At 34.2% G+C, this 11618-nt stretch overlaps 1 protein-coding gene across 1 annotated transcript; it reads right to left on the reverse strand.

Moving 5' to 3' along the window:
• Positions 1-258: 258 nt before the first annotated feature.
• Positions 259-7121, reverse strand: LOC117322014 (40S ribosomal protein S5). Its single transcript, XM_033876711.1, has 5 exons — positions 7068-7121; positions 4146-4268; positions 3211-3420; positions 1077-1304; positions 259-397 (listed from the first exon to the last, which is right to left on the reverse strand). Exons 2-5 carry the CDS (start codon positions 4254-4256, stop codon positions 329-331), a joined length of 618 nt encoding a protein of 205 aa, XP_033732602.1. The 5' UTR covers positions 4257-4268; positions 7068-7121; the 3' UTR covers positions 259-328.
• Between the last annotated feature and the right edge of the window lie 4497 nt (positions 7122-11618).

The following is an 11618-nucleotide window of genomic DNA, read 5'->3' on the forward strand; positions in this document are numbered from 1 at the left end:
GGTCATTGGTCCTCAAAGCGAAACCTTGGTAATTAATTTCCCGTTGTTTTATGTTTTATTTTAAATGACCCACTGCTTTCTGCTCCAGGGATTTTGCTGTTTAAATACAGCATGTTCTCTATGCTTCTTCAACATATACTGGGAAATGTATTTTGAAAAATTATGTTGAGAGTTTTCAATAGTATACACATTGATAACCTGGAACTTGCTATGTATCACAAGGAATGATGGTTTTCACAGAAACAATAAAGAATTATCTCCCTTGGGTACTCCTGCACGATGAGGATGGTTTATTCACATTTTGTAAACAAATCAATAAAGTCTGTATCTATCTGTTGGACTTGGCAACACGTTCTAACTCGTCCTTCTTCTTGATAGCATGGGAGTTTGATGATCCCTGAAAAGAAAAGAAAAAGTTTTTAAGAATACGATTTGTAAATTTTCAAAATATTATTAGATTGCATCATGTTCCCATTATGACAGCATGTGAAATCAGACAAAAATATTGAATCATCTGCTACTCTTCTTAAATATAAGCTCTATATAAAATGTTCAGCTAACAGGCAGTCCTTTACAAGTCTTGGATGTTTTGACCACTTATATTTCACAATGCTTATTTGTCTAGTTTGTGATTATTTCCGAGTAATTATTTCTTTAAAGTTTATTTTCACTGGAGTCGGCTAACTATTCACTCCAACACTCAATTAATTTTGAACAAACACAAAAGTCATTTAAAACCAAAATTGTTGCACAGAACTTCTACAAGCATCTTGCCACACATCGGGAAAATGAGGCAGAGAAGTACCACAAATACAATGTCCCTTGAAAACTAATTGAATAAATATTCTTTGAAAAGTAGAGACCAACATTGTTCAATGTCAGCAAAAAATACTTTCATCTCTTTCAATATCTGTCTTGATATTGACAATATTCAAAGAGTTCTATACAACTTCATACTTACACATGAAATGAGTATTATGCTAAATTCTTTTACTTTTCTGTATGAATCAAATTCACTCTTAAGTACAGACTAACTGAAATATTCATTGCTTGGTAGTATCTTCCACACAACCTACCTTAGCTGCATTGATGAGCTCATCAGCAAGGCATTCAGCAATGGTTTTGATGTTTCTGAAGGAAGCCTCACGGGCACCTGTGCACAACAGCCAGATAGCCTGGTTGACTCTGCGGAGAGGAGAAACATCAACGGCCTGTCTCCTGACGGTACCAGCACGACCAATACGTGTGGAGTCCTCACGTGGGCCACTGTTGATGATGGCATTGACGAGCACTTGGAGTGGGTTCTAAAATAAAGACGATGTTGAATTAATACCTGAACAGAGAACACTACAAAATTGAAATTTAAACATATCGAAGCAGTCATGGAAATATACAAATAGCTGATAAACCTGATAATTATGATTTAGTTGATTGATTACATAATCATATCACTGTGTATTCAATTTCCTATAAAATGTATAATTTCTCTTTTGCTGTCATATCATTTTTTTGTGTAAATTTTACTAAAAGAATACCAACTTATCTAGGATACGTTTATAATTAAATCATCCTTATTATGCATTTTAAGTACGACACGAAATCTAAAGGAAAATTTCAATCGACAACTGATCGATTATGAAAAACCACAATTGATTAGCATATCAGTTGATGTTATACTATATCCAATCATCATCCTAAAACTAGATTTTATTTTTTTTGAAACAAAATCTTTGAAAAGCCTGGTGCTTCACTTTTCATGTGCGACTTCAGTGCTTATTATATTATTCCCAACACTGAACATCATATTCAAGGACTTTTCAAGGCTACACTATGACAGGATTATCCAAGATTTGCTCAAAAGTACAGGGTAAATGTAAGGTTTTTATACTTTCTAAGTGACTCCATCATGAAGAGAAAAACCATTGTATATTTTTCATAAAAAATAACGAAGACTGAAAAGTTTAATGACCAGCCATAATATCCTGTATCACTTCCATTTCTCTGCTCACTCTAGGTGTAAAAATCCTTTAGCAAAAGTTGCTAAAATACCTGTTTTCTCTTTAGCAAATAAGAAATGGTTTAGCAAGACAATGTTATTGCTTAGAATTTAATAACTAAATATAGCACACGCATATTTGTTTGATATATATATATTAATAAAATGTGTTAAACTATTTTATAAGTAAAGGCAGGCATTAAAAGTGTTCATTATTAAAGAATTTATGAATTACAAAATACTGAAAAATATCATTTATTACCTCAGGGTAAACAAAAACAAAAAAATTCAACTAAATAAAAAAACGCATTGTATCATACCAAAACAGTTGTGTTCTAGCTGCTATTATTTTCATATTGAAAAAGAACAAAACTGAGATTACACTGAAATAATGTTATACATTTTAAAAGTTATATGAACTTGATTTTCAAATTGATTTTCAAAACACAACTAATGTTTTAATGTTATCGTTCCCGGGACGGTTTTTATTTATTTATTTTTTTGTGAAAATTGAATTGACTGTCCCTATTCCTTTAGATCATGTTGGTGATAATTATAAGTCATTGGATTTTGAGAATGATATCTACTGCTTAACCTATTCACTGCATTGCCAAATAGATGCATTTCCAAACTGATGCTTCATACATAAATCATCATGAACAAATAATTTTGCAGCCCTGTCACAACGTGTAGTTTACAGTGAATTGTACCTTATGTAATGTTCGTGATACAAGACATTGACTGAAACATACTTGTTAAATACTAAATAATATTGTACATACAATTAATGAAAGTTGAAATAACATTGAACAAACAATTGTCATTTTGTTTTTAGAGCAATGTAAGCTTGCGGCACAGGCACAGGCACTGCCATAGGGTCACAGCTGCCATGTTTTTGTGCTCAAATGATTCAGATTTATTTAAGTACTTCCTTTTCCGTAACATACATGTATACGACATGTGATAATCATGTAGTTTGATCACAGGATAAGTTAGTTGCAATGACATCGTAATTAGTGTAAACGTAAGTGATTGAATTAAAGATTTAAGACAGGGGGATATTTATGCAGTCTATATTATTTCTTAGGTTAAACACAGTTTCGCAAAAGTTGCGAAAATACTTAATTATATTTTCGCAATTAGTGATTACATTTCGCGAAATGCGCAAAATGCGATCAATAGCGTGAGCACAGCATTTTGTTTTTACTTCTTACCTCACCAGTCAGCAAATGGATGATCTCAAAAGCGTGTTTGACTATTCTCATAGCCATCAGTTTCTTGCCGTTATTACGTCCATGCATCATGAGGGAGCAGGTAAGGCGCTCCACAATGGGACACTGTGCCTTCCTAAAACGCTTGACCTGGTAACGGCCGGAGGAGTGAGGCAGATATTTAGCATACTTCTCCTTGACAGCAATGTAATCCTGTCAAACCAAGAAAATAAAACAAGAATAAGCAAGGCAACTGGGAAAGAAATTTAAAGACAGAACAAGATCATAAAGGAGGATCGTCAAATGTATGATAGGTTTTGGACAAATTCATATTATTGTGACAACGAGAGTAACATCATCGGTACAAAGCTTGCCTCACATTGTATATCACTATACTTCACACTAGAATTAGGGGTCGGGCAAGTTCATCAATTGGGATCTATAATGCAATATATGTATACCAATATTTGAACAAAAATTATTGCAATAATATAAGCATAAGGTAAAATGGACATATCTTAAAATTAGGTTTTACATTGTAGAAAGCATTGAAATTATCATCATTATGAACCACACTCTACTTGGGGTAATAATTGTTAATCCCCACAGCAACCCTCAAACATTAGAACCATAATAAAATGAAATGGTAATCTATTGTTATTTGAATCGCTAACCAAATATGGACTTCATTCAATACTGACTTCAAGATAAGTAACTAAATTGCCAGTGTCTATTGTATTTTTTTAAAACTTACATTACTGATACAGGGCATTATATACCGCTGTTACTTGTAGATGGCAAATTTTGGGTTTATAAACTATCACTGTTATACAATACCTCTCCACACCAGAGAAAACATTTTACATAATATTGACAGTTATTTCAAATTTAAATCTGGTAAACAAAATATACAATTAAATGTGTTAAACAAAACGTACAGTTAAACTGATGTCGCTGACTTGTACATCATCTGAGGACCATTTACTGAAGAGCTTGATCTCTGGAAGCTCTGCAGTTACGGGGGCAGGTTCGTCCCAACTCTCGGCCATGACTGGTTAGTTCTACAACAGTGATAAAATGAAGATGATCATCAGTGTTTTTGTTTGGTCTGTTTTACCGCCGTATATCGGCTGTTTCCCCTATGCCAAAAATGCTGTATTTCCCAAAAATTTCAATGAAGTTTCCCAATTAATAAAGTTGAAAAAATAGAAAAAAAAAATTCCTTTACCTACTTTCTGACATTTTGTAAATGATAACATCGCGATTTCCGAAACCAGGAAGTATTTTCCAAACCTAACTATTATGAACGTTATCACTTCAAACATGTAACATCATCCTGTAGGCATACAGGCGTGCGATCTTTGTTCTTTTCGATCTTGATCATTAAAACACTTTGTAATAGATGTCAGTGATTTCAAGCGCTAAAATGATGCAGACATCGTGAAACCAAATACTACACATACGACCGACTGAAAAAGACATGAAGGTCTTGTTAAAATTAGTGATACATTAATTAGGATACTGATAGTAATTATCAAAATCATAAATCGATGTGTAAATTCTACTCAAAAATATGTGTACATACAACTGCCCCACCCGGTGTGGGGCTTGCTACACTATCGGCTGTAGCCTGAGTAGGAGGGATTTCTATACCCTGTCAGAGTGCAGTGCATGCAGGGTATGATTACTCGTTCTAACCAGGATTTGCCACCTGAACAAGGAGCTTTCGTTGACTGATTTAGAGGAACTTGTTGATCTTTTCAAAGAATTAAAACAATGAAAACAGTACTAGCAGCAAGTCATATCTCACCATGATGGCATGTTATGGGCATATTATGATTGTAGACCACTTAATGTGTTATTTAGTTGCAAGTGATGTTTACTTTAATAATGCTGAAAACATGGTGAACTATGTATTGATAAATTTATTCGACAAAATTAGTACTGTTTTTTTTTGCAATTTGGTATTTTCCCAAATTTCTCAAAATGTTGATGAATTTTCCCAACTTATAAGCCATGCCACAGGAGACTGAAAAATAATGGGAACAAAAACACTGATAATACCAATCCTTCAAATCATTACATACTTAAACAAAATGACATTTTCTCCCATATTTTGCTAAAGACCATTTATAAATCAATAGATTTCTAATTAGCAAAGTTATCCCACCTTGGCACCTAATCAATCGAACCAATTTCACTTGAAAACTTAAATAATCTAGTAACAAAGACACTTCTTTTGCAATAATTTAAAATCTCATTACCACACAAAAGCTGCAATTATAAACATTCTACTTCCATTTTACACGTATAATGATTTGTTTTTGCTGTAATGAAATTTTAACTGGGACATTTCTTCTGAAGACAACATTAACAGCAAATATGTGTTAGAAGCAGAGACCATATTAAGAGACAGGCAACTTATTCACAGGGATTTTTCTACAATTTTTCATCTGGGTCCAGGGTCCATTGAATTGGGAATTTTTTACACAACAAATGTGAAATTGGAAAAACAGTGATATTCAAACAAATTCAAGTTCTTAAAATTTTCTTAATTCTTCATTACATTTGGTATTAACTTCTGTGATTTATTCAAAATTGTCTGAGGTCATTTTACATCAAGCTTATTTAATCTTGAAAAATATATATTTATTTTGGGAATTTTCACAAGATTTCCTTTAGGGGAATGGGTCCTTCTAACGGACCCAGATTCTATTGTAGGAAAATCCCTGTATTCTAATAGGCTGAGTAACAGCCTTACTGTTTGTCACATTAAACAAAGCTATAATGGTATCCGTTCGTATTTAGCATTGTGTTCACATAATGTAACTAACTGAATCATGATTCAATGACGTCAATTAAAATTTCAATTTATAAAGTCTGGATTTTGATTTGATTCCCTATTTTTGAATCTATTTCCAGTTTTGTTGAAACATATATTTCATTAATGGATAGGTCTACTCCAATGTTCTAGACTAAATGGTTCAAATATATTGATATACTTCTCGGGATAATATTTTGTCCCATACTACTTAATATCAATATTTAATTCTACATACGCCTTAACAATGGCACAGATTTGATAATTTAGTGTCACAACTTCAGTCTTGGTTGAGTGTGCAGCCATGCCAATTTTATCTTGCACTCAATATATATACATCTTCATTCAGATGACAATAGTATAATATGTGTTTCTGCAGTAGATATTTATATACAGTAGCTGCCAGTCCCTCCTATATTGAGGTCTCTGTTACTTTAAACAATGTGTTTCAAACTCCCAACCTGCAATGCAAACCCCAATAAGCTTTGTGCCACAATACAATGGAAAATTGCATTGTACGTGTCTTAAATATTATTGTTTTCTATCTTAATAAAAAGAGAATGTAAAAAAAATAATCTTAGCAAAATATTCTAATGTTATTTGATTTCTTACATACAAGGCATCTCAACCATTCGATATAATTTACTTCCAATCATGCAGGAGTTTTTCAGAATTGAAACGTATTGGGGACATACATAAACAGTAACACTTAAACAGCTTATCATTCAGCAAAGTTCAAAAGGACATTATTTAATGCAAAGGAATTATTCACTCCTAATAATTTAAGATAAAATGATTGCCTATACCCCCCCCCCCCCCCCCCCCCTTTCCATAGGTATACAACTGACATGACCCACGTGTAGACCATCACAAAACACCATCATAGAAGCACGTTGTGAGGGCTAGTCATCACAGCGAGAGATATAGTGATATTAAGTAATGTTTATTTGTTCATCAACAGGCCTGACTACTTTCAAAAACTCGTTTTTTAAGGATCTACAAGTCAATTTCTTTTGCTCTACCATATCGCCATTCTCACCGTGGTCACAGCGGAAGTGAAAAGACCGATCCGAGCGGGGTTCACACGACATCCGGCATGGGGATCAGAAAAGTAAATCACGAATGGAAGCGGTCAGATAAAATCCGGAATGTGATAGCCGTTGTGTATGGCCAGAGACTTGTATATCAGGGGTGGTTGGTAAATGCAATGTGATTAAAATTGAATACAAAGATATATAAAGACAGCTATGTAAAATATGTTGTTGTGGATGTATTTCTATGGTATTATGGTTTAATTTGTGTATCATTATTACAAAATTGTACGAGTTGCTTCCCCTCGTCAAGCAATGGTAACCAGTTGTTAGATCTACCTCGCAGCTACATCCCAGGTTCAAAAGACTTTAGTATATCTTTTTAATTTCGACAAAATACAGTTTTAAATTAATACAAGGCGAAATGATGGTAAATTGGAAACTATATATGTGAAGAAAATGTCGTTAGCATAGTCTGGAAACCGTCCCTTTGCACCAACTCCACATAATAGTATACCAGAGACCTATACTATACTAAATTGATATAGGTCTCTGAGTATACCAAAGGCGTTTGAAATTCTTACAGTAAATTGAGATATGCTTGACTGTCATACCTGAATAGGTATATACTAGTCTGTTACTCAATAAAGTACGCAATACCCTTGATTTTTATCCGATACATACATTTATCTCAATTTACTGTCAGAGTTTCAAACCCCTGTGATTATAGATTTGTTTATATTGATTTATATAATTTCTCACAAGCAACCATTTAGGTCATTACTGCTGATTTATACGATTTTTTTACCAATATCCGGGTAAGGGAAAAGAGCAGTTTCGAATACTTCAAAAATTACATATTTTCCATTTAGTGTCAAATCCATGGTTGCCTTTCCCCCGTAATATAGAACTGAAAAGCACCTACGATGGAATATTGTTACAAAAATGCGCATTGACTTTACACACATGTACATGTAAATTATTACAGTATTGTTTGATGGTTTGAATAACTAATACTATCAATACAATCATTCTTGTTTGTTTTGACGTCAAGATATGTTTGCGAAACATATCGTCTGCTAATGCAGTAAAGTGCTTTATTCCAAGTAGGCATCCATTATCGATATTTGTATTGTTTGAAATCCACATCGTAAGTTCAAACTAACATCTCAATCAATACCTTTATAAAGGGTTTATTTTACGACTCATTTGTTTGGTTATGGAACTCTTTATCTCATGATTAACACAGAATACAAACGACATCGTCACACAGAGAATAGACGGTTATCAGTGACCCGTCACGTGATAGTTTTGGTGGCACATTTGAACGCTCTCACGTGGTAGTATTTTATTTGGTGACACATGCATTGGAACGCGCTCGTTGTTGTTCAAAATTTGATGTGCAAACATTTGTTTGTTGCGTTTACCGCCTTTTGGTCACTTCGAGGCTATCCTTGTAGTAGTTGGTGGCCACCTCGCTGAACAACATACAGGAGGCTCGTCGCATGTCTAAGCTTAGGGATACGTATGTAGGCCAACGCTCTAACCGAGCGAGTTATCGTGGCCCGATGTTAATGTTGATGTTGCAGGTTTAAATTCTCGATTTTGGTTACAACCTCTACTCACGACTTCAGGTTTGAACATAAGTCCAGGTGTACTGTTAGCTGGTGTCTGTAGGCGTTGCCCTCCTCCTCCTTTCCCAACACAGGCTTGAGATAGGCGCTGTGTCGGAGTTATCGCTGCCCTTGGTACTAGTATTATATTTATATAAAGAGAGCGTCGGCTATTTCCTAATAATTCTTAAAAGAGTGCCTTATATAAACATGAAGCACTTTGTGTTAATATTGATGACTGGATGACTAATGTCAGTGTGGATTAGATAACTCACAACACACCGGAGTCACGAACCACACTGCCGGTAATTGAAGTCTATTTAACAACACTCTGGCGTATGGACGTATACCAAAAACTTTACACGATTCCAATATCTGAAGTACTCAAGGAACTTCATAAAAATGTTTACAATCGTATTAAGTTATTGAGTCACCTCACCGTGAATTTTACAGATGCTATAAGATTTCTGTGCTTTTTACCTACCAATTTATAAACGGTAAACATCATCGTGACAGTAGTTAGTAAATGATGATTTGAATACAGTTAGTAAATGCGAAAATGCAACACATAGAAAAATTAAAAAAGCACTTTTTTCGAGGCTAAAAACAATATTTTACTTGAATAACACTTTTTTTTCGCTTTTTCCAACAGAGGAAAATAAATAAACAAATATATATAAATACACATAAATAAAATAAATAAATAAATGAATAAATAAATAAACAAATATGGCCCTTATCAGCCATCATACATTATACCTCTCCGTAGCGGGATACAGCAGCTTTATGCTTGGGTACTGCCAATTTCCTAAGGAAACAACCCAACCCCAAATTATGCAGGTTAAGAAACAACCAATCACGCAGTATTACCAAGACAGTTTATTTCTTCTCAGAGTCAACACGGATTGCTTAATTTCAGATTTGTTCTTTTGGTAACAGCAATATAACATTTATAAAAAAAACGTCATCATTCTGATGTTACAACAATAATTATAAATCTATAACAAATTAACCTTCCATAGTCTAGGGAAGAGGAGAAGATTCTCGCAACAGAAAAGTAAGAAAAAATACCTTTACTAAACTACTACAAAAACATTATTGTCCCTGTAAAATAGATGTTGTGACTTCCTGTTTAAATATCTATACTTGGCTAGCAAAAGACAAAATTGATTAGTGTAGATAATTTTATATCGAACAATTTTCATGTACATGTATGTAACACTCGCCTGTACACATCTGTAATTGTTTAATGTTATATATATTGTATACCTATAGGCCCTAGGGATTTTGGTAAATAAAGAACTTGAACTTGAACTGTTATTCGTTCGGGATACAGTGGTTTTGCACTGATCGACCCAACGCTGACAACAAAGGAATCCCGAAGCGTGCATATTTATTACAACAATCCAATTTCTTTTGTTTTTTCCAACTCTCCTCTTTTTAAATATATACAAATCAAACCGTGATTTGATGAAAATATATCATATTGCTACAATGTAATTTTTGGAAGAATGCGTTTATAAGTTGTGATAACTTGTGCCTAATCCAATTTGTTAGTCGACTACAGCAGCTTTCGAGCACACCAAAACCCAGTAAGCTCTCTAGCTTGAGATCTTCCACAGGTCTGACAGTCTATCCAATGGAATATGGACTTTCACGTATAGGTATTAGCGTCGAAAATGCATTGTGACCGAATTATACGTGTCGGCGACAATAAGCATAAATGAAGATGAAAATGAGTTAACCGATAAATTGTTATTTGAATGCGTTTACCGTAGCCCTAATACTTCAGGCGAGAATAACATGTTGATAAACAATCGGTAATGTTGATGATACTCCTTTACTAATCACGGGTGACTTTCAGACGAAATAAATCAATGTCTGATTTAGTAATTCTCTATCTACATATGAAAACGAATTTCTTGGAATCGGTGCCGGATAATTTTGTATTTCAACAACATCTTACACAACAAAAGCGGCTTCGAACTAATGACGAACCATCAGGTTTAGGACTGATCGGGCAGTGAACATTATAACACTATCACTCAAAGGCTCAAAGCGGTTGGTTGAAGTCTTTATTCTTTTGTTCGTTCATATCTATGAAAGTTCAGTCTCTGTACGTGTGTCCCTCTACGTACGTCAGGGTTTCAATCTAAAGTCCCAGTCTAAAGTCCCAATCTAAAGTACCAATCTAAATTTCCAATCTAAAGTCCCAATCTAAAGTCCCAATCTAAAGTCTGAGTCTAAAGTCCCAATCTAAAGTCCCAATCTAAAGTCTCAATCTAAAGTCCCAATCTAAAGTCCCAATCTAAAGTCTCAATCTAAAGTCCCAATCTAAAGCCCCAATCTAAAGTCTCAATCTAAAGTCTCAATCTAAAGTCCCAATCTTAAGTCCCAATCTAAAGTCCCAATCTAAAGTCCCAATCTAATGTCCCAATCTAAAGTCCCAATCTAAAGTCCCAATCTAAAGTCCCCCTCTACTGTAGGTTACCGTGCTTATATATTTGTTTGTAAACCCAAATTCGTGACATATATAATCTTTCGGTCCTTATTGTTATATATATATCTTAAATTGCTGGACATGCCTGGTGGCCAGTTATATTGTATTTATATAGCCCCCAGATCATTACTCTGCCATTAAACTATCACCATCAATTTCAATCCCCGGATATAGTCATTAATTGCGTATAAATAATTCTCCACCCAGCAAAAAACTATGCATAGGAGAATCGTTTTCATAAGTCAGATTTATATCAAGTAAATCCCCGAACACTTATTTAAATGTCCTGATCTTATCTGATTTCACAAGTCATTTTGTAACAACATTTTGTTGTTGCAATATCGAGAACTTGAGACAAACATAAACCAGCGAATAAAGACGAACCACATTACAGTAGTAACATCCACTCAATCAGGCAGCGGTTCAGATATTACCGCAAAACGGTA

Source organism: Pecten maximus, chromosome 2 (genome assembly GCF_902652985.1).
Source record: "Pecten maximus chromosome 2, xPecMax1.1, whole genome shotgun sequence".
NCBI lineage: Eukaryota > Metazoa > Mollusca > Bivalvia > Pectinida > Pectinidae > Pecten > Pecten maximus.

Bases quoted from the DNA above. Each gene is read 5' to 3' on its own strand.
- LOC117322014 (XM_033876711.1), bottom strand. From the start codon at position 4,256: ATGGCCGAGAGTTGGGACGAACCTGCCCCCGTAACTGCAGAGCTTCCA. The intron at 3,421-4,145 runs GTACGTTTTGTT...TTGGTTTGACAG, and splicing joins TCAGCGACATCAGTTTAACT to GATTACATTGCTGTCAAGGA. The intron at 398-1,076 runs GTAGGTTGTGTG...TTTTCTTTTCAG, and splicing joins AGCTCATCAATGCAGCTAAG to GGATCATCAAACTCCCATGC.